At 50.8% G+C, this 27,633-nt stretch overlaps 13 protein-coding genes across 13 annotated transcripts; 5 read left to right on the forward strand and 8 right to left on the reverse strand.

Moving 5' to 3' along the window:
- Nucleotides 1–3,363: 3,363 nt before the first annotated feature.
- M430DRAFT_17380 (hypothetical protein) lies at nt 3,364–4,407 on the forward strand (the record flags this gene model as incomplete). The annotated part of the gene is made up of 1 exon (XM_024863663.1): nt 3,364–4,407. One exon carries the CDS (start codon nt 3,364–3,366, stop codon nt 4,405–4,407), a length of 1,044 nt encoding a protein of 347 aa, XP_024723504.1.
- Nucleotides 4,408–4,603: 196 nt separating this feature from the next.
- On the reverse strand, nt 4,604–5,235 carry M430DRAFT_40628 (hypothetical protein; the record flags this gene model as incomplete). The annotated part of the gene is made up of 1 exon (XM_024867414.1): nt 4,604–5,235. Exon 1 carries the CDS (start codon nt 5,168–5,170, stop codon nt 4,604–4,606), a length of 567 nt encoding a protein of 188 aa, XP_024723505.1. The 5' UTR covers nt 5,171–5,235.
- A 549-nt stretch (nt 5,236–5,784) lies between these two features.
- On the forward strand, nt 5,785–7,644 carry M430DRAFT_33909 (hypothetical protein). The gene has a single exon (XM_024866455.1). The coding sequence runs from the start codon at nt 5,886–5,888 to the stop codon at nt 7,446–7,448; it is 1,563 nt and encodes a 520-aa protein (XP_024723506.1). The 5' UTR covers nt 5,785–5,885; the 3' UTR covers nt 7,449–7,644.
- A 699-nt stretch (nt 7,645–8,343) lies between these two features.
- On the forward strand, nt 8,344–10,016 carry M430DRAFT_96820 (hypothetical protein; the record flags this gene model as incomplete). The annotated part of the gene is made up of 2 exons (XM_024869991.1): nt 8,344–8,885; nt 8,942–10,016. The coding sequence occupies 2 exons, from the start codon at nt 8,344–8,346 to the stop codon at nt 10,014–10,016; spliced, it is 1,617 nt and encodes a 538-aa protein (XP_024723507.1).
- A 360-nt stretch (nt 10,017–10,376) lies between these two features.
- Nucleotides 10,377–13,128, reverse strand: M430DRAFT_57228 (hypothetical protein). Its single transcript, XM_024868659.1, has 7 exons — nt 12,829–13,128; nt 12,247–12,774; nt 11,671–12,195; nt 11,481–11,619; nt 11,288–11,423; nt 11,037–11,241; nt 10,377–10,983 (listed from the first exon to the last, which is right to left on the reverse strand). The coding sequence occupies exons 1-7, from the start codon at nt 13,032–13,034 to the stop codon at nt 10,551–10,553; spliced, it is 2,172 nt and encodes a 723-aa protein (XP_024723508.1). The 5' UTR covers nt 13,035–13,128; the 3' UTR covers nt 10,377–10,550.
- A 237-nt stretch (nt 13,129–13,365) lies between these two features.
- Nucleotides 13,366–15,415, reverse strand: M430DRAFT_49012 (hypothetical protein; the record flags this gene model as incomplete). The annotated part of the gene is made up of 7 exons (XM_024868034.1): nt 13,366–13,762; nt 13,823–13,985; nt 14,040–14,211; nt 14,264–14,423; nt 14,476–14,552; nt 14,604–15,136; nt 15,253–15,415. 7 exons carry the CDS (start codon nt 15,413–15,415, stop codon nt 13,366–13,368), a joined length of 1,665 nt encoding a protein of 554 aa, XP_024723509.1.
- Nucleotides 15,416–16,139: 724 nt separating this feature from the next.
- M430DRAFT_33912 (hypothetical protein) lies at nt 16,140–17,284 on the reverse strand. Its single transcript, XM_024866456.1, has one exon. It carries the CDS (start codon nt 17,166–17,168, stop codon nt 16,317–16,319), a length of 852 nt encoding a protein of 283 aa, XP_024723510.1. The 5' UTR covers nt 17,169–17,284; the 3' UTR covers nt 16,140–16,316.
- Nucleotides 17,285–17,452: 168 nt separating this feature from the next.
- Nucleotides 17,453–18,850, reverse strand: M430DRAFT_98013 (hypothetical protein; the record flags this gene model as incomplete). Its single annotated transcript, XM_024870088.1, has 1 exon — nt 17,453–18,850. A coding segment is annotated over one exon (1,398 nt), but the record flags the coding sequence as incomplete, so codon positions are not given.
- Nucleotides 18,757–19,447, forward strand: M430DRAFT_65069 (hypothetical protein). The gene has a single exon (XM_024869148.1). It carries the CDS (start codon nt 18,838–18,840, stop codon nt 19,120–19,122), a length of 285 nt encoding a protein of 94 aa, XP_024723512.1. The 5' UTR covers nt 18,757–18,837; the 3' UTR covers nt 19,123–19,447.
- A 136-nt stretch (nt 19,448–19,583) lies between these two features.
- Nucleotides 19,584–20,353, reverse strand: M430DRAFT_65070 (hypothetical protein). Its single transcript, XM_024869149.1, has 2 exons — nt 20,204–20,353; nt 19,584–20,151 (listed from the first exon to the last, which is right to left on the reverse strand). The coding sequence occupies exons 1-2, from the start codon at nt 20,214–20,216 to the stop codon at nt 19,604–19,606; spliced, it is 561 nt and encodes a 186-aa protein (XP_024723513.1). The 5' UTR covers nt 20,217–20,353; the 3' UTR covers nt 19,584–19,603.
- Nucleotides 20,354–20,899: 546 nt separating this feature from the next.
- On the forward strand, nt 20,900–22,692 carry M430DRAFT_96749 (hypothetical protein; the record flags this gene model as incomplete). The annotated part of the gene is made up of 3 exons (XM_024869986.1): nt 20,900–21,071; nt 21,136–21,725; nt 21,772–22,692. The coding sequence occupies 3 exons, from the start codon at nt 20,900–20,902 to the stop codon at nt 22,690–22,692; spliced, it is 1,683 nt and encodes a 560-aa protein (XP_024723514.1).
- A 549-nt stretch (nt 22,693–23,241) lies between these two features.
- On the reverse strand, nt 23,242–24,818 carry M430DRAFT_17389 (hypothetical protein; the record flags this gene model as incomplete). Its single annotated transcript, XM_024863666.1, has 3 exons — nt 23,242–23,548; nt 23,658–23,910; nt 24,713–24,818. 3 exons carry the CDS (start codon nt 24,816–24,818, stop codon nt 23,242–23,244), a joined length of 666 nt encoding a protein of 221 aa, XP_024723515.1.
- Nucleotides 24,819–25,370: 552 nt separating this feature from the next.
- On the reverse strand, nt 25,371–26,966 carry M430DRAFT_136432 (hypothetical protein; the record flags this gene model as incomplete). The annotated part of the gene is made up of 2 exons (XM_024862463.1): nt 25,371–25,741; nt 25,790–26,966. The coding sequence occupies 2 exons, from the start codon at nt 26,964–26,966 to the stop codon at nt 25,533–25,535; spliced, it is 1,386 nt and encodes a 461-aa protein (XP_024723516.1). The 3' UTR covers nt 25,371–25,532.
- Between the last annotated feature and the right edge of the window lie 667 nt (nt 26,967–27,633).

The raw sequence follows: 27,633 nt of genomic DNA on the forward strand, positions 1-27,633 counted from the left end.
CTGTAAGCACAACGGATCATAATTCTTGTATCGAGACTGACCTGCGCTAGCAATCTGGGATCTACTCATGGACTGGTCTTTGCTCCAACCTCATGCCAACAGGAAATACCTTCGCGAGGTACGCGGCTTTAAGAACCCGTATTGGTACTATCTAGCCATGTGCATTGACCCGATCCTCCGTTTTAATTGGATATTCTACTCCATATATACCCACGATCTCCAACACAGCACGTTGGTCAGCTTCCTCGTCGGTCTGTCCGAAGTCACTCGTCGCGGCATGTGGACCCTCTTCCGTGTCGAAAACGAACACTGTACCAACGTCGTCCTTTTCAAAGCATCCCGCGACGTTCCCCTACCCTACGTCCTCGAGACTGGCTCGCAAGAATCCTTCACCGAAGCACAACAAGGTCCAGCTCCCGAAGAAGCCGAAGCCGCCCAGCCATCCGTTTCACCCACCCTATCCCGCTATCGCAGCCGTACCAGCAGTTCCGCTCTCGAACCCCCCGGATCCCCCAGCGCATTATCCATGCGTCGGCGTCTCCAACCCATCCGGAGGTTCACAAAGATGCTGGCGGATGCCCACAGACAGGATTTCGAAAAGAAGAGGAAGCCTGGGGCGGGCGATAGTGATAATGTACAGAATCTGCGGAGGGATGGGTCGTTGGATGAGGATGGTAGGGGAGGGAGCAGTGACGAAGATGACGATCCGGAGCAGATTGAACAGGACATCTTGGATGCTGAGAACCTGCGAAGGAGGGAGAGGCAAGAAGAAGAGAGGAGGGAGAATTAGATTTGTTTGTTTGCGTTTGCGTTTTGGTTTTAATGTATAGAAGATAGATATCCAGGATAGATAAAACGTCCAAAAGTTATTCTAGAGCTAAATGTTGAATTATTTTAGTTAGAGCTGCTCTGTATGCAATCTGCCAATATATAATATTCTGGCTTCATCTAAAATTCCTCTCTCATGAATCGTAAAGTGAATATATCGCATGCTCAATACTTGGAATATAGACATGCCATTTATGTGTATCATCCACCAAACATCTTATTTTGTCCTCGAACCAGCGGTAACTCGATACCTATTCCTTATCCAGAGTCCCACATCATCCCTCTTCACGTCCGTATCCTCACAACTCGGGGAAACTGAATACCAGACAAATCAGCTGTTGTTGTGTTGTCTATCTCCCGATTTACGAATCCTGGATCCGTAAACCTGTATACATGTGTAATACATCTCGTTGAGGGAGGGATGGATGGATTGGTTTGAGAGAAAGAGGGATTAGATTATGCTTATAGAGAATCTTGAGAGGTGGGCTGTGAGTGATATGTGCAGTGGAGTACTTTCAGGAGTGGAGGATTAGATGGGAGGAGTCGAGGAGGGTGTTATAGTCTACTTATCTTGGGAGCTGTTAGTGCTAAATCTTTTTCTGAAAGTTATAGAGGGGGGAAAGAACTTGAGATTCTTTATTCACATTAAGATGTTGAATATCATACTCTAACCTGATGACCTCCTGGATGAGGCCAAGCACAGTACTGAGGTCTGCCAAATTTGAGCGGCTATCAACGGTGATTTGTTGGGGGTAGGGTGTCGAAAGGCAAGAAACAAACGGCGAGTTGATCTCTTCTCTACTAACATCTCAGTGACCTACTGAACTTGTGAGCGAGCTGCATCAATCAAAAGTCCCCAGGCCTGAGGGTTAGGAATGTCGAGATTCCGACAATGAAACAGGCATTGCTTCTATGTCGTAGTAGCACAGGATTAGATCTTCGGGCTATGAATTATAGTCTCGTAGATAGTAACATTCCTTCGAGTCCATCTCTGATCTCGTGTGCCACTACGACACAAGAAATGCCCTCGATGCTTAGCGGCGGACTCGACTATACCTAGCTAGCAGCTCCTGATGGAAAAGCCCTATAATCAACCTCGGCCAGTATTTGCTTGCGCGAGTAAAGTACAATCAGAGGTAATAAAACACGGTGGTAGAATGGATTGTTCAAAGATGGTTTTTCAAGTGAATAGGCTCTTAACGACAGTCCAATCCCCCTCAAATGCCCGGAAATATCACGTGCATAAGCGACCCCCTATTCTTCATCTAGAGTTCAGTCTTCTCATTAACGAAGTCTGTTTTGATGATTGACAGAAATCAGAAATTTCTACATTAAGTTAAGTGACTGTCACAAACTACCTCTGCCGCCACCTCTGATCTAAAGCTAAGGAAGCAAAAGCCTAAAGACCCGTACAATGGACCATCCTCTTAAACTTGGTATAGTATATATAAGCCTTGGTCTTGCCTATTTAAAGTCTTAGGTCCTGATTGTTGTTGGGAACCAGTTTTTTGATTACTCTTAGTTATTGACTAGCATCTAGATTTTAAGTCTCGGGCCCATCTTGTTTTTGTATATTAGGAAGCATCTTAGTTACGGCGTTACGTTTGACAATTCTCCATCAATAACGAACTCTGTTTTGATAATTAGTAGAAGCTATCTCCCTTAATAACGAAATCATGTCTGATAATTATGGCTCAATAACGAAGTTGGGTTTGATAATTGCCACTGTGAGTCTGTATAATGTACCTAGGTAATCTGTAGGATTGTTTTAATAATTAACGGAAACCATCTTTCAATAACGAGATCAAGTCTGATAATTATTCAATTATTGCTCAATAACAAAGTTAGCTCTGATAGTTGCCTCTCCATAGCGAAGTCGGGATAATTGATAGAAACCATCTCTTGATAACAAAGTCTGTTTTAAACAGATACTATTTAATAACGAAACCAGGGTTGATAATTAAACAAGCACTGGACTTTGGTGTTATATAACCACTCTGTATATATGAATAGGTTCAGGAAGTGCATTCTAAAAGCATGTTATTATCTGTTTTGGGGATAAAGCGAGAAGGAAAGTCAACGACATCGCCGCCGAGAGCTACGAGGTGGTTGTCAACTCTACGACAGCGAATCACAATTTAGGAACAACAACCAGATGGCTCGACGACTTCTCGGCGCCGAGACTGAGCCCTATATATATTTCTCACTTGTCCACTTGTCCACTTGTCTTCCTTCTTACAACTCAGATCTGTCTGGATCCCAAAACAAGTCAGTGCCCACCAACAGTAAGTCATCCTTCCTCTACCCCTTCCTCCTCTTGTTCTCTATTGAGACATTGAGCAACTATCTGGTTCTTGTAGTTGACTATCAACAGAGACTTCTCAGACAACCCCGACAAACCCAGCAATAGATCTAATCCTCCCTCCATCAGAACAATTCGGTGAGTGGACACTTGTCCATCTCCTCTTGTGTGACTTTGAGACACAATAGCACCAGACTGTTCATGTAGCTAACCATCATCAAACACAGATCACAATGTCTTCTGGAACCTCTGAGCCCCCGAAGCCGCTTCGTACTCGAAGCAGCACGGCTTCTATCGCTGCCAAGGCCAAAGAAGCGGATCCGAAAGCCTCGAACCCCCCTACTGCTGTTGCCGGCCCTGCTGCTGTGACAGACGACAAGATACTCTGCTGCAAGTTTATCCAGGTCACATCTACCAAGGTTCCGGATTCCAAGCAGATCGCTTTCCATGAGAACCAGCTGTACTTTTTGTGCTCTTTTTGGGCCAACAAATGCGCCAATGCCGACAATGCCCCCAGTGCCAATATCTCCTCAGCAGACTTCATCGGAGCGATCGAACTTAAGCAAATGGACGGGGAGAAGGTCGTCAAGGGCGGAACTCGTTGGTATGCAGTTTATCGCCCCGGACACAAGAATAGTAGCAAGAAAGGTGGTGGACACGGCCCTGATGGTCAATTCATGGAAATCAGCATTAAGAAAGCCGCACGCCAGCTCAAATTGGGACATATGATCGCCACTGATGCACACGCCGACTATGGAGACTGCCACTTCCATCCAGAGCAGAAGTACATTGCAAAATGGTACCATATGATGACAGACAAGGAATTGCGCGATGGTAGCAAGTTTCCGAAAGTCACCACTGGGAGCGAGCAAGTCGATGTTTGCCGTAAATGCAAGAAAAAATGCCCAGCGCAGGAAACAGAGGTGAATATCTTTACCGGCAACCTAACATGCAACCGATGTTTCAAGTGCCAGAGGTATGACTACTATACGCTCCCTAGGTCAGCTGCAGGAAAGACGGTGAGCAAGGAGAACGCCGAAGCAAAGGGTTCGAACGTCAACAAGAAGCAAATGGCGAAGCCAATCCAACAGGAAGAGTCTGACTCGGAAGAGGCCCCTGACTTGGAGAAAGAGGCCTTGGAAGAAATGGACAGGGGGATTAAGTTGATGCGGAAGGGTAAAGCTTATTTCAAAGAAGGCGCCGAGATCATGGACCAGGCTATGGAAAAGGATCTGAAGGCGAAGCAAGATATGAGAAAGAAGCTTTCAAAGAAGTAAGCTATACATATGTGGTCACTGGAAGGAATTGAGGGGCGATAAGGACCAGAGAGCACTAGATCAGGTTTTGCCTCAGTCGATCAACCAGTACCATAGGTAGTCATTCGTACTCCGTAATGACAAAATAAGATATTTTCTGCCTAAATTCAACAAGACCATGACCGCAGTCTACGGCTCCTCATAACCTCCCAAATCCCTACCGAGCCAGCGATTTGCAGACCTGCTTATGCGCGGGCCAATCTTGCTTCTGATGCTCTTTCCCACAATAAGCCACCACCCTGCAGCGAGCACATCGCGAGGTCTTCTCCATCTTCCCACACACCTTGCACGGCAGCAACTCCGTAGTCTTGGTCACGTTGACACCACCATTCCCGGGGCGTACAGAATCATCTTGGTTGCTGGCCACGGCCATCAAATCCTGGATCTGCTGCCGCGTCGTCATCTCACACGATGCCTTGGAGCAGACCGCGTTGGCGAGCACGTTGATGAAAGGATCGGCCACAATATGCAGCCAGGACATGGGAGTCAATAAGATCTTGGCGGTCGGCGATCCGCAAATCCCACATTTAGTGCTGGAGGCTGCGCGGGCTGCGGGCTCGTGCTCCTTCAGGATTGGCTGGACGGTGTCCATAAAGGTTTTGACATATTGGGCATTTTGGCTTTGGCTGGGGTCTGCGGTGACTAGACTCCGGGGGATATTGTGGGTGGCTGTGAATTTTTCCTTCTCACATTGGAACTCGAAACGGACAGGACAGGTTGCCATAATGTATGTCGGCTTGGGAAAGTCTATTTGCCGGAGCGTTGGTATTGTTTGGCCTTGGAAAGTGGATGATTTGGTTTCTGAAGAATTAAATCAGCCGTCGCCACTTTTGCCCAGGGTTCAAAGGATTAGTCAGCCACATAGAGTTGAGGCTCGTCCAATGAGCCTCAACCTTTCCAGTCCACAGATTGATAGGTCTTTGGTCACTGCCGTTCAGTTCCTGGTTCCTGAAATGCAAACTAATATGGCACATCTCTAATGTCTCAACTCTAATCACACGTCATGGACATCAGCCAAGCCCATTACCGGACGGTCCGGATCCATACATTCTTGCTTATCCGATCGCCGATATACGCAGCCTCTTTGAGTCGCGCCACATAGAAGACGAAGCCCTACATTTGAATATGCTTATTCTTTCTACTGGATCTTGATACATCAAACAGGAAAGATAGGTAAGGTAGTGGCGTATTTGTATGCGTAGACCAAAATAGCTAGCCCTACATTATCTCCAGTAGCGGCCGGCGATAAGATTGCCGAAGGAAGCTCGGACGCTAAAACGGACACGCTAAGGATCACCACGATTGTGATTGTGACGTAGAACAACAGACACCTTCATACATGATCTTACCGGCATCCAATTGCCAATGCGACTGGTCTCCGCTGATCTCGATGGGTTGTTGGTCCCCGATGCGACGAGGCTCTTCTCAAGGCTAGCACAATGCTATCCTCGGCCTTGTATGACCCCACAGCTGTTGTCATAGACGGTCCTCGCAGTCGCGCGTCTTCATGCTCAAGCACCGTCGATCCTACCACTGTCAAAGCAGACGAGAAGCCACTTATTCTCGACCAATCGGCGCTCTCAAAAAGGATTCACATTGACGACTGCCCTATCCTCAGAGCCTTCTCCCTTGCTGTCAGGGCAGGACAACATCTCAACCGCCAGCTCCTGTTTGATATCAATTGCGAACAGCAGAAACACTGGAGAGATCCTAGGGTCCAGAGACAAGGAGAATGGTTCAAAAGTGCCCAGCTGACTGTCCCACCAACCTATTACAGTACCCTTTCCCCTATTGGGACCTACATCCTCGACCAAGGCAGGCCGGCCCAGACAAGCCACGACGTACATGACGCCGATTTCCTCGTTGGCAACTGCAAAGATTTAGAGCGTTGGCTTCTTAATGGTACCGGTGACAAGCTTTTTCTCCTACGAGACTCAGAATGGCTTCACACCAGACCCGTCACCAGTGGGTCCACCATGCTGCAAGAGCTCCAGGCAAACGGCCAAAAAGAACTCCATATCGAGGTTCAACAGCTGGAGAAGATATTCCAACCAAACAAGAATTCAGTCGAAGCGTTTCCAATTCATGAAGTCATCAAGAGCTGGTCAATCAGAGATCAATCGAAGCCGCCACTCAACCTCCTTAGTCTGAAATGTATCGATGATGGGACGGTGCCGTGGCCATTGGCAAAGCACTGCAATCTCCTAAACCAAGCGGCGGCCTTCTCGGCTTCGACGGCGCACTCAGCTTTCTATGCAACGGCCGGGAAGCAGTCAATGGAGGTACTCAGCAAAGCCGTCGATTTACAATCATGCATGCATTTCCAGATCTTTGGACAGGCCGGCGCAATCTCCTCCTGGCACATGGATGCCATAGGCCCCTACACCTACATTACGTTGGAGCCGAATGTGGTGGGTCAACCAGCTGATCACGTATTGAAGCTATGGGCTTACGTGCGGACGGACAACCTCACAGAAGAAGAGAGGGACAAGGTCAGAGCCGACTTCAAGCGGCATGGCGAGGGCTTCCGGCCGAATCCGCAGCACCTCCGAGTCATATCCCTAGTCGCGGGGGACACGTTGATCATGCCTCCCGGCACCATTCACGCCCCGATTACCATAACGGATTGCCTGTTCCGCGGCGGAATGGTGATGCAGAAAAAGGAGATGCGACGCAGCATACGCGCCTGGCGCTACTGCTCGGAGAACGGCCACTGCACCAACGAAGATCAACCGCGGCAGACCCGCAGCATCCTTGATTTCTTCCGCATGCAAGTCAAAGCCGACCCGGTCGCATGCGGCTACATTGGCAAAGATGCCGCGGCGGAGTTCGACGAGGACTGGAGGAAGATCGCGGGCGAGTCGCTGGTGTGCCGCTGCAAAGGTAGCTGCTACAAGAGGAGGTGCGGATGCTTCAATAGCACCCAGCGCTGTGGTAGTAAGTGCCATGGAGGTACGGCGAAGTGTGATAATCCGCATGGATGCGAGGCAGGTGTCTTATGACATTTTCGGGGACAGTGTCAATGTATTGAACTGAGTCTTGTACATATTACGATGACGGGAATGACCACACGGTTCTTGGTTGCTTTATGGGAAGGAGTAAGGATAAAATTCGAACCCGGTGGATCTCAGGGTCCTGTTAATAATGCGGACTGCTTTGAGTATTCAGACGATATACTTGTGATAGGTTCGAGATGGGTGAGTAGCCTATTCGGTTCGATAAGCCATATCCAAGCTTCAAACCACACTCAAGCTTCAAGCTTGTATGCACGTCACTTACCTAGCTTTTGCTGTAGCAGGGTCCATTGCGTTGCGCCAGTACAAGAATAGATATCAGCCTAGAATTGGTTATTCTGTACGCAATTTGAGGATTTCTATTGAACCTCTACTCTTATACCCTATGCTCCCAGATTTGCACTATAGAAGCAGAACATCTACTTTCCACTGCTCCTCGATAACAAGCGACAGGTGGACTTTAGTTTCACCGAGTTGAGGTCATATCGCTCGCAAAACCAAGGAGAGGCCCCAAGACCCATGATCAAGTAAGGTAAGCATCAGGAAACACACTTCGAGTCTGGATACGTCTATATATATACGTATATATACACATTATTTTGCATAATAAGAAATCATATTTACCCCGCATTACCATTTTCTCTTACAATCCCCTTGCGATAGGTGGTATCACGTGATCGCTCGCCTCCGAGATGGTGAAATCATTCCCTTGTAATAACATCATTTTAGTCCAGTTTTATACGAACCTGGCTTCTACGCACCAGCTCCGCAAGATGGCTCTGCGCACTCCTATATATGTCATGCAAATGCCAATGGACCGAGAGCGAGTGCTCAAGGCCATTGTCTCTTCTCTTTCACCACCGTCTCTGCTTCTTCGCCGGCCATGTCAGATCTCCCGGCAAAGAACCCCTATGGGCCCGTTGAAGGGCTGGCGGGGGAGCAATATGTCGCGCCGCAGGCAATTATCGATCCTGAGAGCGGGGTGCGGCGAGGCCTCAAGACGCGCCATCTCAGTATGATGGCTCTGGCAGGAATTATCGGTCCAGGACTGCTGGTTGGCTCGGGAGGTGCGCTCTCAAGTGGAGGGCCCGCGTCGCTCTTGATTGGTTTTGGGGTCATTGGGATCATAGCCTTCAGCATCATGCAGTCGTTAGGAGAGGTCACGACGCTCTATCCCAGTGGAGGGGCTTTTACGGCGTTGGCGGATCGGTTTGTGGATAAGGGGTTTGGCGTTGCGGTCGGATGGAATTATTTCATTATCTGGGCTGCGGTGCTGGCTAATGAGTACAATACCATCTCGGCCATCTTTGTCTTCTGGAGCGACAAAGTGCCGTTATGGGGATATTTCCTCCTCTTCTGGTTTGCCTTCCTGGCCTTCCAACTCTTGGGCGTGGAAGCGTTTGGAGAGGCTGAGTTCTGGCTTGCGTAAGATCACGCTCCCATTACCCCCCTAATTCTGTTCTCCCGCTGACTTATCCAAGGCTTGTCAAACTTGGAGGCCTTGTTGCTTACTTCATTTTCTCAATTGTCTACGCAGCCGGCGGGCTCCACGGCCAGAAACATGCCTTGGGCTTCCACTACTGGCACGATCCCGGCGCCTTCGCCGACGGTTTCCGCGGGGTAGCAAAAGTCTTTGTATTCTGTTCTACTTTCTACGCGGGCTGCGAATCCGTGGCCGTTGCCGCCACCGAGACCCGGAACCCTGGGCGTGCAGTGCCGCTTGCAATCCGTCAAGTCTTCTGGCGGATCATCTTCATCTACATGGGCTCCGCCTTCTTCTTCGGCCTGACCTGTCCCGCGAACGCAGCTGGTCTCGTTAGCGGCACCAGCAAGGCGTTGAAATCCCCAATGACGATCGCGATCCAGAACGCCGGGTGGTATGGTGGGGTTCATCTCATCAATGCCTTTATCTTCATAACCTGCCTCTCTGCAGTCAATAGCTCCATCTACATCGGCTCCCGCACCGTCCTATTTATGGCGCAAGAAGGCAAAGCCCCCCGCTTCCTGGGCTTTACTGACAGTCGAGGTGTCCCCGTCTACGCCATCATCTTCACGAACCTCTTCGGCGCCCTCTCCATGATGAATGTCAGCACCGGCGCAGGCGCCGCTTACAACTACATCGTCAACCTCTCCGGCGTCTCCACCTTCCTCGTCTGGGGCTCCATCTCATTCATCCACATCCGCTTCCGACGCGCCTGGTCAGCACAGGGCCGCTCCGTCGATGAACTCCCCTTCAAATCCCTCTGGTACCCGTGGAATGCATATTTCGGCCTGGCGGCGAATGCCTTCCTAGCATTAGTTCAAGGCTGGACCACCCTGTCACCCTTTGATGCGGGGAATTTCGTCGATGCGTATATACTCCTCCCGCTCTTCCCAGTCGTCTGGCTGGTATATAAATTCTTCTTCAAAACACGTTACTGGCGGCTGGATGAGATCGATCTGGATATCGGTAGGAGAGTGGATGTGGATGCGTCCCTTGATGATGCGTATCTTTCGGGGCTCGAAACAACGGATATAAAACGCCCGCTGTGGCGAAGGGTCATTAGGAATGTTTAGTAGATTGCTTCCTTTGAGATGAGATAGGAGCTGAAAAATATAAAAATCTGTATCCATACACTGCATTGCTTGCATCTCGTAGGCCTATCCTATCCCTGAAGTAGAATCTGGCTTAAAAAGCGGAAGTGAGAAAAGCGTACCACGTGCTTAACCATGCCATTCAAAATCAACACAGCAGCAATAACCTCTAATAAACAATAAAAGAACATCCCAGGTTCCCGATCCCTCTCTAGATATATCAAAATAAATCAGCAATGCGGCAAAAGCACGTATCCTGTACTAATACTATATGTCTACAGTCTATTATATAAAACACCTTCCAAATCATCATCTATATTGTCTAAAGAAAGATGAATGAATGCTAAGTGAGATGATCCTCATGGATAAACCAAGGTATGGAGGAGGGCAGTAGATTCATGATTCTAGAAGATGAGATGTGTTTGTTTCCATTCCAAGATTTACAGATCCTGGGAACCGGGAACATTCTAGCCCAACCCAAAATCAATACCTTAGTTTGCTTTTGAGCACCTCCTCCTACGTAGTAACATCCATATTAAACCAATCCAACCAATCCAGCTCACTTCTCTCATCAATCTGAAAGCCCAGTGAGTGATTTCCAAACTCCTCTCCTGAATTATTAATAGTCTGCACTATCTGATCATCCGACATGGCCGAGAACTGAATCGGTTCCAAGACATGACCTTCTGGTTGTTTTGGGACTATTTGGTTCCGAGGTGGCATTGTGATTGCTTGTTCGCCGCGGAGGGTATCCTTCGTTCCTCCGATTACATTACGAAGATGTCTTCCGTATATAGCAGAGATTCCTTTTCGATGGGGCGGGATAGTACCGATCCTCTCCAGCACATCAGCGGTTTCCTCGATCAGGATCCTGATGCTAGGCGCGAGGCGTTGGTTTGAGGTGCTGCCCATGGTGCTCAGGCGGAAACAAATCATCGCTGCAAAAGATCTGGACCTTGCGTTAGTGAGTAAGTCCGGGAACTGAATTTGGGGTAGACATGCATCATAATCACGGTGTTGTTGGGCATGGATTTCAAGCGGCTTTCTCCTTGAACTGCTGCTCGCATTACGTTTAGAGCGGATGAGAGGCTGGCGGAGCGGAAGAATCGCTTCACGTGAATTGGAGCGGTAGGGTGATTGATCACACTGCTGTAAATAGATAGTCTGCCATGCGTTACCAATATCTCGACGTAAGGGGGTATGTTTCCTATCACCAATCAGTCTAGAATCAGGTGGTTGCGGAGCAAATCTACCCTTGTCTCCTCCGATGGCAAATGCCCATGTGGCATACCAGCGGGTGAAGAAGCCTTCTATCATTTCCTGCAGGATTGAAGAGGTAATCTCAATATTGTGGTGACATTTGTCTTTGATAGTGGTTATTAGATTAACCTACAACTGAGTTAGCCATTTTTATAGATAACTCTGTCACGCTCTAGGATAACGTACCAGGTCTCGTCTCAAAACTGTCGAGGATATGATAGAGCCATCCCAGATGTCAGCCAGGTCAGATTTGTGCCATTCATCGCAGGACTCGATGAGCGGCGTAACCGGGACAGTATAACTTCTCCCTCGAGCCAGACAAACACTGCCGTCTAGCATTAGCAGCCTGATCTTGCGAGCACAGGAATGAACCCACCCTCTATCCAGAACAAATAGAGCAAGCCAAACCCTCTCCCTGCACCTCAATAATCTCCTCCCCAAGGCCGAAGATGGAGCAATATGTTGGAAACCATCAAGATCCAAAGCTTTTCTGGCCGCGATACACTCTGATTGTGCTATCTGTGGAGGAACGACTTTAGAATTACTAAAGGAGGGAACAATGACCTTGTCAAGAGAAATATCAATAGCTATCGTCAGCGCCGAAGCCATGAACGAACAAGTCTCATCATCTGACCAGTGTTTTCCGGGAGACATCCACGGAATGTTAATCATGAAAGCCAGCACAATCTCTGGTGAGCGATACCTATTCATAGTAACGTGACGGGCTAGGAACCTGCAGTGCGTTGACAGTCTTCGTGACAGAGCTGGGGTTGATGGCATGAACAGAGCAGAAGCAGCTAATATAGATGTGAAAAGAAAAGCGGATCGGCTTCGAACAAAAGTAGGAGTGTGAAGCAATCGATCCAGACCCCATCTGGTGTGTGACAGGTTCTGGTAAAAGCTGAGGAGTAAGGATCAACAAAGTTCTACACAATTCTCGGAATTTACTTACTAGTTAAACAGCATATCGGTCTCCTCCAGATTTACTAGACCCATATCTACTGGATCAATATCTTCTCCAAGATCCAAATTCGCCCGAATTGGACCGAAAAACGTTTGCAGGTCATATTGCCGACCAATGTCCTGACGTAAGATCTGAGCGGAGGGAAGGATATTGGGGGCATACGTTTGCGGAACCGAAGGGACGGAAAGATCTGATGCCCTGGCGAGAAGCTGAAGTGGGTTTTCCGCATCGTCAACAGAGTAGTTATCATCCGAAACAATATTACTCTCAACCCACGACACTGACCGTTGGCTCCGATTCTGGGCTTCCGGTGCTTGTATCTGTAAGGGGGGAGTGGCATCTGGTGATACCGTCACCGACGCTGCATCACCCTCAGACTCTCTAGGGAGAATCTCCCTCGCCTCCCTCAAAAGACTCTGCAAACGAGAAATGTCTTTCCCATCCCCCCTCCTAATCCTTGACTTCTTAATCGCCTGCTCAATACAAAATACGGCCTTATCCAAGCCCTCCCGTTTACTATCCCAAGTCAGGGTTTTCCAGAACGCCGAGACATCGTGATTCGTGACTTACTTCTTGATACCCTTTTTCCGTCCCACGCGGTAATCCGGAATTACACACTCGGCAGCTGTTTGTATACACCGCCTACATGTCGTATCCCCTGCTTTCCGAATACATCGCGTCTTGCTCCTTCGGCAATTGAGACACGCAGCCTGCTTCACGGCGCTGCTTGCCGGTTGAGCGGTTGGCTGGGCGGTTGGCGGGGTTTTGTCGTCCATGTCCTGAAAGGCGGTCCTGGCCACATCTCAGTCATAATTCTGCATGTGTTCATCGCATTGAAAGTTTCATGAGAGATGTAGAGAATTGGAACGTTGCACTTGAGAGTCGAGACTCGATAGGATGTTTGATGTGGTCCCAAGTTATTTTTGGGATCGTGGAGCCCCGCTTTTTGGAAACCCCGCAATCGCTTAAATAAGGTATGAGGCTATTGCCCCCCTTATTCTCTTATGTTAGCTATGCATCGGTGGACCGCAAGAGAGTATGATTTAAGTCCTTTATTATTACTGTCTCTGTCACAATTACCGTCTAATTCTCTATAAAACTTCCATCTCAACTTCTTAAAGGTCTCCGCGAAAACACATTCCTATTCCACCCATCCTCCATTATCCTGGTCTCCCTAACCAGCTCATATCCCCCAAGCTTCGGAAGGATTACCGCCCACACGAGCCAGTATATCGCCCCCACAACAAAGATGCCAATTCCGACAACGCAATGAAGGAAATAAGGGAGATGTTGATATACATTCTGTCCGGCGTCGGGAGGCACGAAGGGCGCGGCGACGAGATAAATGTTTGAGAGGAAGAAGAAGATGGTTATGGGGAGAGTGGCTCGGAAGGGAGGTGCCCATGTGCTGGGGGTGCGGTCGGGGGAGAAGGGGTGTAGGTATAGCCAAATGAGGGCCGCGGCGACGAAAACGTTGATTACCGCTAGAGGGTAGGAGATTACACTATGGGGGAATAAAAGTTAGAAGTTGGTACAAGACCGGAGGACGGGATAGATAGCTTACTTGAGGATGAAATTGTATGCATCGCCAGGAGGAGGGGCAAGCATGATGATGACCGACACACACCAATGTTCGAAGAGGCCCATAAACGGAGCATTCAACGGCCTGTTGCTAGCCCACAACCTTGAGAATGGGATAATTCCTTCCCGGCCAATTTCTTGCACCACTGTTGGTCAGGTCAGCGCCGGTTTTGAAGAAGGGACGGACGTTATGTTCTTACATCTACCCTGAGAAAAGATGACGCTCAAGACGTTTCCGAACGCAGATAGCGCCACGAAGACAGAAAGAACACGTTCTGCCCTTGGACCAAAGATATTTCTGAAAAATGACGCCGCCAGAATACGCCCAGAGCTGACAATATCTTCCTTTGGCACGGCTGCGAAGTATGCGATCTACCAAAACAATGAGCAATTAAATTCAGAGGAAGAGCAATGAATTACTAACATTGACCAGCATGTAGAGGATAGAAACTAAGACAATCGCGGCTGGGGCAGACCTCTTGAGCGTTCGGACGGGGTTCTTCACTTCAGAAAGAGCATAATTGGCATTGCTGTACCCAATGTAGCTCCAGATAACGTTGTATAGTGCGGTAACCACTCCGTATCTTCGTGGGTCAGAACATTGACTCCTGTGACAAGAATTGATAGATCACTTACGCGCTCCCCGTGGTACCAGCAAAAGCATCGGTAAAGTTATGCGGCTTTTCAATCCGAAGATGGCCACCTAGAGCAACCTGGGAGGAAGGTTAGCTAAGAAACAGGCGCCTACATCTAACGATACTCACAAATCCACAGATTATGATCAAGATCAGAATCAGAAGTTTGACAATGCCGAGGAAATTCTGCAGCCTCAGTCCCCAATTCAAAGCCAAGCCGTGAATGAGAAAAGCGCTGGTAATACAAGCAAGTCCCACACCCCTCTGATTCCAACGATTGACCTCCACGTTTGCCGCATTGAGGATATACTCCCCAAAAATGACCGAGTTGCTCCCGGCCCACCCAAGCAGCACCACATATGCCGCGTACATGCCCGTGACCAAGAACCGCGGCCGGCGAAACACGTATTCGAGATAGTTCTTCTCACCGCCGTTACGCGGGATACCGGTCCCGAATTCCATGTACACGAACATTCCGGCGAAGGCTATCAGCATCCCGCACACCCACATCATGAGTGAGAGCCCGACAGAGCCGGAGAGAGAGAGGATCTCGCTGGGCGTAGCGAAGATCCCGGTCCCGACCATGCGGTTGAAGATGAGGAAGACAGCGGAGATGTATCCCACCTGCCGACGGTCAGAGCTGGTGGTGTAATCGCCGTCATCTGTGCAGTTGCGTGTCAGTAATAGCTGCGAGAGGATATAGGATGGGGAGTTTATGATGTATGATGTAAGATGTAAGATGCAAGATGCAGGATGCAGGATGCAAGAGAGAAGATACCTTCGTTATCAGGGGAACCAAGGGCTTCCTCAAGTGTGGGATCCTTCTGCCTTGGGTCTGCTGGAGAAACGATATTTGAAAGGGGGGGTTCTAGTTCTCGTTCAACGGTGACAATCGAGAGGTCGTCCTGGCCGGCAAACTGCTTCCCCTGAAGCCCAGGCATGACTGGCTATTGGATAGATAGCGAGCCTTGTGCTAGTGGTTCGATTGAGAAGATGAAAAGATAGACTCGAGGGGATAATACGGGGTAACGCTGGCGAACACTCGGCGAGGCGTCGAATCCCATTCCCAGAACAGATCTGCATCGGAGAAAAGCCAGCAGGCGCCATGCCATGACTTTTATCCGACCGGCCCTTCCCTCGTCGCATATTGCGAATCTTCTGTCTGGAAGACGTGATCCCAGTGACGTTCATGAGGCCGAAAATACGAGCCAAAGTGTGGATTCGTTCGGTCATGGAAAGCCGCAATGGTCACTAGTAGGTTGGCGGGCGCGTCAGCCCTATCACACGGACCGAACCGTCTCAATGTCGTGATATTTGGCGCGCCGACAGGAGACACCTTTGCTTCGGGATAGGGCCGGCTTAGGCTCCAAGGAGCGGTTAATGAGACGTCCATGTTGCTATGGTCCTTAGGTTACCAAGGATTCGCTCTCTGCGACTGGGGGACCCCGGAAAAAGTGAAAATTCAGACGCGTTAGTTAGCAAGACCAGCCAAGAAAATGGAGGAAACTGACCACTGTCTGAGCTTGGGAACAGGCAGGCATCTTGAGCATCAAACATCAAAATCAAATCCTTCGGGCCATTCTCTGCTTCCGGGGTTCCAAACTTCCAAAGGCTCCGTGGATAACCGAGACCGCAAGGGACGAAAATGTGAGAGGTAATAAGTAAGTGTCAATCAATAGGTAATATAGAGCTTCTGTCTAGAGCCTCTGCCGCTGGATTATCGTCCTATGCTAGCATGTCACGGATGTGCCATCCAACTAACCAACGCCGTGTACCCTAGATTTCCTATAACGCCAGGCCATGCCATAATCCCGTGGTATCTATCATCTCCAACTACCTTGCTCAATCCAGCAACCATGCCCTGCGCTTTTCTTCCTTCTTCGCTTTCCTCTTCTCCTTGTGCCTCTTCAGCTCCGCTTTCGTCAGCTTCTTGCCGCTCCGTTCCTCCTTCAGACTCCGTCCGTCGTGGCTGTTGGCCGCGGCATCCACGTCAAAGAACGCGTTCATTTGCCTCTTGCTCTTGTTCTCGTCGCTGAATCTCTCAGGTGTGAGGTCTGCATTTTGAAACCGGCCAGTAAAGCGATTGAATGCTGCTGTTGCTGCGTAGGCCTCCGCAGGATCTGTAGATGGCCCAGCTGTCTCCTCCGGTACTGCAGGTTGCGCATACCATGCTGTTGGGTCGTAGTCGCCATGAATAGCAGGATTGTAGCCACCTGCCACCCGCATCGCGTCCGTCTGAGAGGCGGATGCTTCAACACCAGGAGCTCCAGGGTTTGGGGCATCGGGTACTCGAGGGTTGTTCCATTGGGTTGCCCCTGTGAAGCGATTGTAGAAATAGAACGCTTGAGCCGTTTGGTCCCAGATGGGCGCCCAGCCGTCATCTTCCTCGGTCGCAGCTGGAGGTGCCTCCTCAGGGAGTGGCGGGATCGATTCTTCTGGGAGCGGCGGTGCCCCATCGTCGCCCGATGCCTCACTCACCCCATTATGTTCCTTGGTGGTATCTGCATCACCCGTAGAGGCGGTGGCCTTATCTGCATTCCCTGATTCCTTTGTAGATGCATCAGCAGCCTCAGAAGGCTCGGTGTATTCTCCCTCCTCAGTAACGTCTGCGGAAACGGCGTCTTGCTCTTTCTTTGAAGCTTCCGAGGGAGCTAAATTCTTGTTTTTCGTATCTTCATTCGGTGAGGATGCCATTGTGCGATAACTCTATTGCGCGGATAGTCCGCGAGTTGTAACAAAGGAAATAAATGTGCGCTGCAAAGAGTGGGTAGATATTACGTTGCAAGGAACGAAATCGAAGTCTGGGGTTGATGGGCGCTGATCAGTTTTTGGAGAAATGCGCCAAAGTCGATTGGGGTAAGGCTCACGTGATGATGCCTCCCGCCCATCCCCATCTGGCACAGAGAGACTTCAGGATCCCGCGAGAGAAGTCTTCTATAGAAGCATTCTAAACTGCTTGCTTTTACTTTACTAATACACTATTTACAAGACTTAAGAGCAACTTCTGCCTTCCTCAGAGCTTCATTTGCCAGTTTAAACTCCTCGCCTCCATTGGAGTCCACTGGTCTATCCGTCGTCTGAGTGAGGGCGTTTCCAACAGCACTTTCAACCTCCCTCACTGCTTTCCTCCCCTCTTCTCTGACTTCCCCCTCCCAAAACTTCCTGGCTGTCTCCCACTTCTTTTGCATCCTCTTCAGGCTCCAGACGATGCCCAATGCAGCAATGGCACCAGCCTCGTATACAGTAGTAGATAACGTGGAGATGTACATCAGCCCCGCCAATGCGCTAGTGAATGTTGAGGTTGTTAAAGTTTGGAGAACGAGCTTCTGTGCCAAGGCCTGAAGCGCGGGAACGCTCTCTACAGACAGGAATGTCCTGGCCGCAGGGATGTGGAGGGGCCAAGGCTTTGGTGGACTCTTGACTGGCACATCATCGTTCGGCAATCCAACTAGATCTTGGATTTTAGGAGGCGGAGGTCCTGAGCCAACCCACTCTTCGGATATAGGTTTGTATGCCCAGTTGATTTTGGCTGGCACAGAATTCTCCTTGAACAGCCCTGATTCCTCTAGCCGTCCAGCAAAGAATATGATCTCCTTCTCAGCCTCGATCAAGAATCTCTGGCTAAGGATATCGTACGCTATCATGGAGACATCATCAACCCGCCAGAAAAGTTTCCACCAACCCAGCTTCCTCCATCTTTGGCCACCAAAGGCAATGTCTAGTTGATCTCGGAGCTCGGTATGCGAACGTTCGGCCCATTGAGCGAGTCCGACGCGGAGGGAATCGAGTTTTGAAGCTGATACCTTGTCCACGAGTACTGCGTTTAGCTGGCGTGATTGCTCGGCTTCGATTGCGAGAGTAGCATTGCGAAGGATGGACTCAATCAAGTTCTTTAATGGCATTTTCATGGTTCCTTCTGTCCGGGAGGTCCCAGTTTTCAGCCACTCTGATATGGCTGGCAATCCAGACTTGTACCAATTTCGTTCGTATTCCAAAGAATTGTCAACGCTTTCACGGAAGAGCTCCAGAGCCTTAGATCCCGTTGCAATATCGACAATATGAAAGGGGAGGCCCGCGTCGTCACTCTCTATGCGGAGATCCACTGCTGTTCCAATGATATCTCGTTCGACATCAATGGGTTGGGAGATCAACGAAGCAGCCCCCACTATGCCATCTGCAACCACCAATGCTTTGTGAACTGGTGTCGTAACTGGTGTGTATCTCCCAGTACTCGAGGTAGGAATCTCCATGGTTGGAACCAAAGCCGCACTCTCCAATCCCTCCTCCCCAGGTGCAGCATCCATCGAAGGCGGGTCCATCTCCAGCACCAGAATCTCCAACCCGTGACCATTGAGCGTCGGCGATGAAACATGCAACTCCTCCACCAGCCTATTATTCTGCGCAAGCTCATCCGCTCCACTGTCGATCCTCAGAAGCAGAGGCCTGCCACTCGGTCCGTCCCTCGTCAACCTTCGTTCCCATTCCTCCTCGTCCTTCAGCGGGTCGGCGACAACCAGGCGCAGGAGTTCCTTGGCCTTCTTCAGCGAAGCCCCTCCATCCGCAATGCCCAGTACCGCGACCCGGATCGTCTCCTCGCCCGGACTTTGCTCCAGCCCGCGCAGCGCGAGCTGTAAACGAGAGATGTTGACGTAGGGACCGGCATGCTTCTGCAGATCCAGCAACGCGTCTCGAAGCTCAATTCGCGGTTCCTTCGGTATATATCTCACTCCACTGTCTGCAGCCGGTATGCTAGAAACATCAGATTGCTGGCGAACTTGAAGCCCATGCTGTGAGGGCTGCGCGGGCTGCGATAGCCGGGTACGTCTGACGGGGGATACGCGACGCAGAGAGCGCGAAAGGGAGCAGAATAGACATATTTGTGAATTCCGGGAAGTGGGTGATATTCGAGGCAATCCAATTGCCAGCCTCGATAATCGCGGAGGCATTGTGATCCTCGAGGATGGAAGCTAAGGTGAGCTGGGGAAAAGTTGATGTAGAAGTGTTCATGCCTGATTTACGCCTTGGTAATTCGGCAGCCGCGGGATATGTGAGGAGCAAGGCTATGGGAGGCAAGGCTACAGCTTGGTTCACACCAGACCAGCACATTATGTTCACCTGCTTTTATTATGCTATGACTTATTTAGTCCGAGCCCTCCAAAAGCTCTATCTAATTCATCGCCCTCTCTACTCGGAGCCACAACCGGCGTATGCTGGAGACTCGATGCATCAGCACTTGACACACCAGCATCCATGAGGTTCTTCTGGGACATTTCTGATCCCCCAGCAGCTCCAGTCGAGGAAGATTTCTTTTCGGGTTCCAATATCCGAGCATCGCTATCCAGCCAGCCGGGAGCCACCCTGCGCTTCTCCGCCAGCTCTCGGGCATCTATGGCATCCTGCCAGGCCTTCAGCTCTCTATCTGCATCATCTTGAACCTTCTGTATATATGCCTGCAGTGCTTTACATGATGCAATTATCTCATCGGGATGTGCTGCGTGGCCGGACGATGAGACAACATATTGCGGCTTCCCTTCGCTAGAAGAGGATGATGTCCCGGTTGACGATGGCGGCAACGTGGATGGAATGGTCTTGTACATATAGGGGAGCGTAGTGGCGGTGGGAAGAGAAACAAACGGCGAGACCGTCAAGGGAACCTGTGCTAGAAGCGGGTGTGGACCTGTGTCCTTGGTCAGTATGTGGGAGCCAACAGCAGAGAGCGAGGAACGTACGATTATCATGCATCTTTGAGGCGTGTACAGTCGGGATTGTCCTACTTGGATCCTCCCTGAAGATGTTTTTGTATGAAGGCCCTGGATAGAATATAACAGTCGGGACGCGGAGTTGATGCCTCTTGAAGACACTACTCTGTGCTGTAAAATGCAACTGATTGGCGTCGATACTGCGCGGCTTTGGAGAGGACCTCGGAGATTCAGCCTCGTAGCCTTGATGCCTTAGGCCAGCGCGGGGCCCGGACGAAATCCTCCCAGATCCCACACGCGAACACCGACTTTGGCGACCGCCGTAGCGTCAGTCAGGTTAAGGCCATCCAGCTCGCCGCCCTCAACATCAAATCCACCAGCTCAGCCCTGCTCTGCACCACCCCTCGCCGACGATATCCATGATATCCACGAGTTTCACGACCTCCTGTTCTTCCACAGCTCTGTCTCCCTCTGGCCTCTCTCTGCGCATAAACGACCTCTAATCGCCGCGCGACAAGACACACATCGCCCCTTTACCTAGCCTTGACGGCATCTGGGCGTGTGCTCACGATCTATCCCTCGACGACCGCCTGCCACCTCTGGATAATCACCCTCGGCGCTTTCTCTCTAGACACAGACTCTTCTCCGCGCGTTGTGGCCCCTAAATTGAGAGCCGCTACACAACACCAGGAGCAGTGAGCTCGTTTTCCATCCCCGCTCACGTCCATGGAAGGAGAGGAGAACCCAGTTGTGCCTGATGGCAATGTTGGGGTCAAGGTCCAGGTCGATAATGCTATCCGGGCCATTAATCAAAAGAAGCCGGTCCCCGAGATCGACTTCACCCTTCATACCATGGAAGATGGCACCCAAGTGAGCACATTGGAGAGAGTATGCAAAGGTACGAGTCCTCCTTTCGAGCGCATGCTCTTTCCGTGTATCGCGCTGACAATGGCTGCCACCAGATGTGCAAGCACCTGCCATGCACCCCCCGACAGATGAGCAGTTCTTCTCCAGTCAAGATCCTACAAAGCCCGATCTTGCATTTCTCAAGCAACACTTCTACCGGGAGGGACGACTGACGGAAGAGCAAGCGCTATTCATCATCGAGGAGGGCACCAAGGTGTTGAGGCAGGAACCCAATCTCCTAGAGATGGATGCGCCCATCACAGTCTGCGGCGACGTTCATGGCCAATACTACGATCTGATGAAGCTATTCGAAGTTGGCGGCGACCCTGCGGAGACGAGATATCTCTTCTTGGGAGATTACGTCGATCGGGGATACTTCAGTATTGAGTGCGTGCTGTACTTGTGGTCGTTGAAGATCTGGTATCCAAACACTTTGTGGCTTCTTCGGGGCAATCACGAGTGTAGACATTTGACGGATTACTTCACATTCAAGCTGGAGTGCAAACACAAGTATTCCGAGAAGATCTACGACGCGTGCATGGACTCTTTCTGCGCGCTCCCCTTGGCGGCTGTTATGAACAAGCAATTCCTGTGCATTCACGGTGGCTTGAGCCCCGAGTTACATACCCTTGATGACTTGAAGAACGTACGTATTCTGCAAAGGGAGTTGGAACTCTGCTAACCTTGTATAGATTGATCGATTCCGCGAACCGCCCACACAGGGCTTAATGTGTGACATTCTCTGGGCCGATCCTCTGGAGGAATTCGGCCAAGAGAAGACGTCGGAGTATTTCGTCCATAACCATGTCCGAGGTTGCTCTTACTTCTTCTCGTACCCCGCGGCGTGCAATTTCCTAGAAAAGAACAACCTCCTCTCGGTCATTCGAGCGCACGAGGCCCAAGATGCTGGATACCGGATGTATCGCAAGACTCGCACGACCGGATTCCCCAGTGTCATGACGATCTTCTCGGCTCCCAACTATCTCGACGTCTACAACAACAAAGCCGCGGTCCTCAAGTACGAGAATAATGTCATGAACATCCGACAGTTCAACTGCACCCCGCACCCTTACTGGCTGCCTAATTTCATGGATGTCTTCACCTGGTCTCTTCCCTTCGTTGGTGAGAAGATCACCGACATGTTGATCGCGATCCTGAGCACGTGTTCCGAGGACGAACTCAAGGATGATATGACACCCTCTTCAATCGGGTCGTCCGGTGCGATCTCGCCGCCGACAAGCAATGCAATGGATCCAGAATCGATCGAGTACAAGAGGAAAGCTATCAAGAACAAGATCCTGGCCATCGGCCGGCTGTCGCGCGTGTTCCAGGTGCTGAGAGAGGAATCGGAGAGCGTCACGGAACTGAAGACGGCCTCGGGTGGGAGACTGCCTGCGGGGACGTTGATGCTGGGAGCCGAGGGGATCAAGAATGCAATCAGCAGTTTCGAGGATGCACGAAAGGTTGACCTGCAGAACGAGAGGCTGCCGCCAACTTCGGAGGAGGTCACGAGACAGAGTGAGGAGGGCAGAGCGCAGGCGTTGGAGAGGGCCAGTAGGGAGGCGGAGAATGACAAGGGGTTACAACTGCTCTCGCGACGGCTGAGCACGTAAGTTCATGAAGCATGGATGCCGCCTGGCCGGGTCTCACTGACGCGCCACAGGGATCGCAAGAGGTAACGGGCAGAGGTGAAGGGGCACATGGTATCAGAATCAGGGTGATTAGCAGCGAGAAGACCGTGGGACAGGCCCGGCCTCCCGTTAAAGAATCGAGCGAATATGAGAGAGATCTGCTCTTGTCCAAACAGAACTGGTTCCTTATTATTTCCTGCCTGCACCATCGTCCTCGATGGCCATGATGGATCGAGGCAATATAGCATACCCCCCTTCCGATGCCAAAGACAGCAAACGCCTATCCGAAGCAGCAGAACCGCATGATGTTCATGAATCATAACAGAATTACAACCCCCGAGCGGCACCCCTTGGATTATTTTTTCTTTTTTTCTTGTCTTTCTTCCCTTGTCGAGTCACCAGAAAGGAAGCGTTTTTCGTGATTGACCGTACTGCACACCCGCTCTTCGCTGTATCGCAACAAACAAAAAACAAGAGAGACAGACAGCCCCATGCATTCCGAGTCCTCGCTCACTCACTCCATCCCTCAACTCACGTCCCATCAACCCCCACCCCATCCCTCTCCTGTTTCCTCCCCCTCTCCCCGTCGCCCTCGGCCGCTTCTTTCCCGTCCCCGTCTTTTCCTCTCTCCCCTTCCCCATCGTCCTTCTTCTTCTCCCTCACCCCCCTCACATCCATGATGAGATCGCGCAACCACGCGTTCTCCGTTTCCAGCTCGCGCACCCGCCCCTCCAGCACCCGCAGCTTCTCGCGCTTCTCCTGCGCGTTCCGCTCGAGGCTCTGCTCGCGCGCCTTCTTCTTGGCGCGGAACCGCGCACTAGCCGCCGTGTTCCGGAGTCTGCGAGTCGGTGGAAGATGTTAGTTCTTCTTTCTCTCTTCCAGCTGGGGATCTTGATCTTGATTCGGCAGACAGGACAGATAGGGGCAAAGGAAACAAGACAACGCACCGCTTCAAATCGGCCTCGTCATGGGAATGCTGCGGTTCCGACCCGCTCGATGTTACGGACGTCGCGTACTGCTGCGGCGGGTACGCATTCATAAACGGAGGGCCCCGCGGCGGCGGCGGGGGCGACGACGACGGCGAGCCGTGGTATGGCGGTGCTTGCATGGCGGGCAGCGGGTCGTGTCTCTGGGGGTGTTGGTGGTGGTGGTGGTGGCCCTGGTGGGCTTCGAAGGCGGGCGGTGCCCAGTAGGAGGAAGCTGGGCGGGATGGGTCAGTCTGGGGCTGTTCTCTGGTCTGCTTCTGCGTCTCGAGATGTGTTCTTGATATATGCTGCATAGGTTCAACGCAGGGAACGAGTGAGAGAGTTGAGAGAAAACACCAACGAACACCAGGCTCAGCTCACGCCGCTTGGCCAACGAGGAGAAATGAGGATATAATATCGATGCTTATCTCTCTCTCCCTCGCTCTCTTTGCTCTTCTCACTCTCCTCCACTCCCGCACCCCCCCTCCCGGCATTTATCTCCATCAGCCGTCTCAGAAGCTGGAGATGCGCCCGTCGATCAATGCACGTCAGGGGAAAGGGGCGTCACGTGGGATGGCGAATGCAGACACGGGACATGACGCCTTCGAGGGAGGGACGCTATGCCGAGTTGGGCGGGGGAGGAGTTTCCTGTTTGGGCAGGGGAGATGCGGTGTGATGGGGGATGAGGCAGGTGCGGTGTGTTGTGTTGTGTTGATATGTTGATTGTTGATGTGTTGATGCGTTGATGCGGGTGTTTCGATGTGTTGGGCGTTGTGAGATGGATAAGGTAGATCCATAGATGCCTCAGGTCCCCCCTTTTCTCTGCACTCGCAGTCACCATCTCCTCTCCTCTCTCATCTCCATCCTCTGTGTGTGATTGAGTGAGTGACTTACACTTGTAATCCACTCCCTTCCACCTCAACTTCCCTCAACTTCCCTCAACTCAACACCACCTCGCCCTCTCCAAGAAAACCAAAGAACATGAAAAACAAGTCAAAACAACAATTACACCAACAACAACATACAACAACACGTACCTCGAGCAGCCCCCGGAGCTACGTGCTGTTGTCCCCTCTCATAACTCGCCAGGTCCGCCAGCACATCAAGTTCATAACCCGTTGGTGGCGGTGGCCGCTGCATCATCTCTCTCCCTTAGACTCGCTTCATTCCCTTTTTTCTTTCCTTCTTCTCCTGGTGTTTTGGATGCGTGCGTGCGTGCGTGTTTGCTTGTTCTCGAAAACCTTTCTCGAAAACTGAATGATATACATATACATACCTACGTACATATACATATATTTATATATATACCTTAGAGCACCCGCCTCTAACACAAAGCCGCAAACAACCCCAGCCTCCGCGGCGCTCCTCCCTTTCCCATCTCGATGATTGGTCGTGCGGACCTGAAGCTCGTAGGTAGCATTGACTTGCCTACAGCGGTTAGAGCTGGAGGGGTGGTGGGGGTGGTGGGGGGTGCGTAGGTGAGGGTCTGGGGATCGAGGGATGATGGTGTCATTTCGATGGAGGGCGGAGGCTCGGAGCTGGCTAGGTAGGTAGGGGTATGGATATATTATTACTTTATACTGAATTTGGTTCTGCAGATCATAGAAAGACTCAATCAATCATTATCAAAACAAGAATTCCATCTCCCTCTTCTTTCTTCCCAGACTCTCCTCTCTTCTATGGTATAAGTCGTATCACGACTTCGGTCTTCTATTCCCGCCAGGGAAAAGGGGGTTGGAGGAGAGATCTCATCCTCTCTCTCTTTCTGTCTGCTATCTCACAAACTAATTACTTGATATTCACTTTCTGAGGTCCTACCATACTATATCATACCTAAGGTAGGTATATATCATAATATCACATCACCCCATCTCCCTCCCATCCAACCAGTATCCTCTCCTTAGCCTCCTCCAACTTCCTCTGTACGAACACCTCCATACCCTCCCTCTCTTCTCTCCCCAACAACTTCAACCTACCCATAAACCCACCTCCATCATTTTCATCACCAAAGAATTTCCTATCCAGCCAATTCCAAAACACCCCGTCAAAAGCCCAGCTCTTGCGCGCTGCATAATTCACCCAGAAAGCCCCGCTCTCCCAGCTCTCTCGCATACGCGTGGACAACAACATTTGGGAATCCCCTGATATGCCTCTCTCCCTTTCATCTTTCTCCCTCCCCTCCCTCTCCCTCTCCTCCAGCACTCGCAGAAACGTTCCAAGTCGCCGTTCATACGTCGTCGCCCAGTCCTCAAGACCCCGTGTCCAATACTCGGGCATCTCAAGCAGGAGCCACCACGGCGGACTATAAGTAAACTCGACCGGAGCCGCATACGTGAATTCCCAATCGAGCACAGCCACGATCTGGAACTCAGCATTGACGAGCACGTTAGCCGGACGGAGATCATCGCAGAACAGTCTAAAGGGCCCAGCTTCTAGATCGTGCTCCCCTGATAATCGCGATTGCGAAGCGAGCTTGCGGAATAACTGTCGCGCGATGTACTTGGAACGGCAATCGTCCGCGGATTCGATCGCGTCGTTGTGTTGAGTTGAGAGATGCTCAAGATGCATGTCTGCGAGTGCAGAATAGTAAGTGGAAGATGTAGAGAAGGTTCCTGATGGTAATCTAGCACGGGGGAAATTGCCGAGCTGGACAAGCTCGTTCATGTTGAGTGTGAGTGGACGCTTAGTGATAGTCCATCTGTCGTCGTCGTCGTCGTCGTCGTCGTCGGTCTCAACAAGAGATCCGATTCGCGGAAAGGCGCATTTGGAAAGCTGTAGTAGGATATCTGCCATCTGGCTATACACAAACTCAAGCCTTTCCTCAGATATGTTAGGATCCAAAACAGGCCTATCCTGGAGGCCAAGACCGGGGGTATTCAAGACGTCCACAAGATCATGCGCATGTTCGACATACTCCATGATAATAAACGGGCCCAGCCCACGCGGACTCTCATCCGTCATCCCATAATGGAGCACGAACGGCACGGGGATTGAGGTGTGGTGCTTAATATACCGCATCACAGCTACTTCAGCGCGCACTTTCTCCTCGGGAAACATCACGACCCCAGGACACGGGAACCGTATCAAGGCCGATCCCCCATCGCGAAAGCGCATCCGGAGACAGACGTTGAAAGCGCCTCGGATCGGCGCGTAGAGCTCTTCTGGGACTCCGCCGCGATGCTGGGCTATGAGTTGACCGATTTCTCGGAGTGTGTCGGCGTCGTAGAGTTGCTTCTTCCAGGTGTCGAATGTCGTGTCGCTCTTCTCCCACGCGACGTCGTCGTATGGCATACGAGTGCGCATGTTTGTCCTGACGCCTGGGAGGGCTGTTTGAAATGGAGTTGAAGGAGCTGTAGAGTCTGGTCTGGAGATGTGTGGTAGGTGTTTTGAAACTGTGAACCGGAGAAAGAGTCGAAGGAATCAATCAGTCACCCCCTCCATGTCTCTCTCTCCTCCTCCTATCCCACACAACCTACCTACATATACCTGCATCGCCCGCCAGGTCCTACATTATCCACACTATCCACAGACACAGAAAGCAAACAAGCCGAAAACAAAATAATATAGAATAAAATAACATAAAACAGGATATAGCACAAACCTCCTAGTCCCAGTGGAGCCCCCGCTAATCCCCCGTCTCGGTCCGAGCCGTCAGCTAGTCCTAGTACGGCCCATTTTAGAGATTCCACGATACATTCTCTCTTTCCACACATCCTGCCAGAAGAAAGAGATTGTAATATGGAGTTGCTCTGAGGAAGTAGGGGAGCGGAGAGGGATAGTCGGTTCAGGATTTCTTTGTGTTTCTCCTACTGATTTCCTCACTCAGCAATAGCTTGGACGGCGAGTATTGTAATATTCTATTAATAAATTAAGAGGAGAAGAGGATGAATGATGGATGATAGCTGGAGATATACCTTCTTCTACCTTCAACATCTTATCCATATATATCATATCGTAG

The sequence above is a fragment of the Amorphotheca resinae genome, assembly GCF_003019875.1.
Source record: "Amorphotheca resinae ATCC 22711 unplaced genomic scaffold M430scaffold_3, whole genome shotgun sequence".
Taxonomy (NCBI): Eukaryota; Fungi; Ascomycota; class Leotiomycetes; order Helotiales; family Amorphothecaceae; genus Amorphotheca; species Amorphotheca resinae.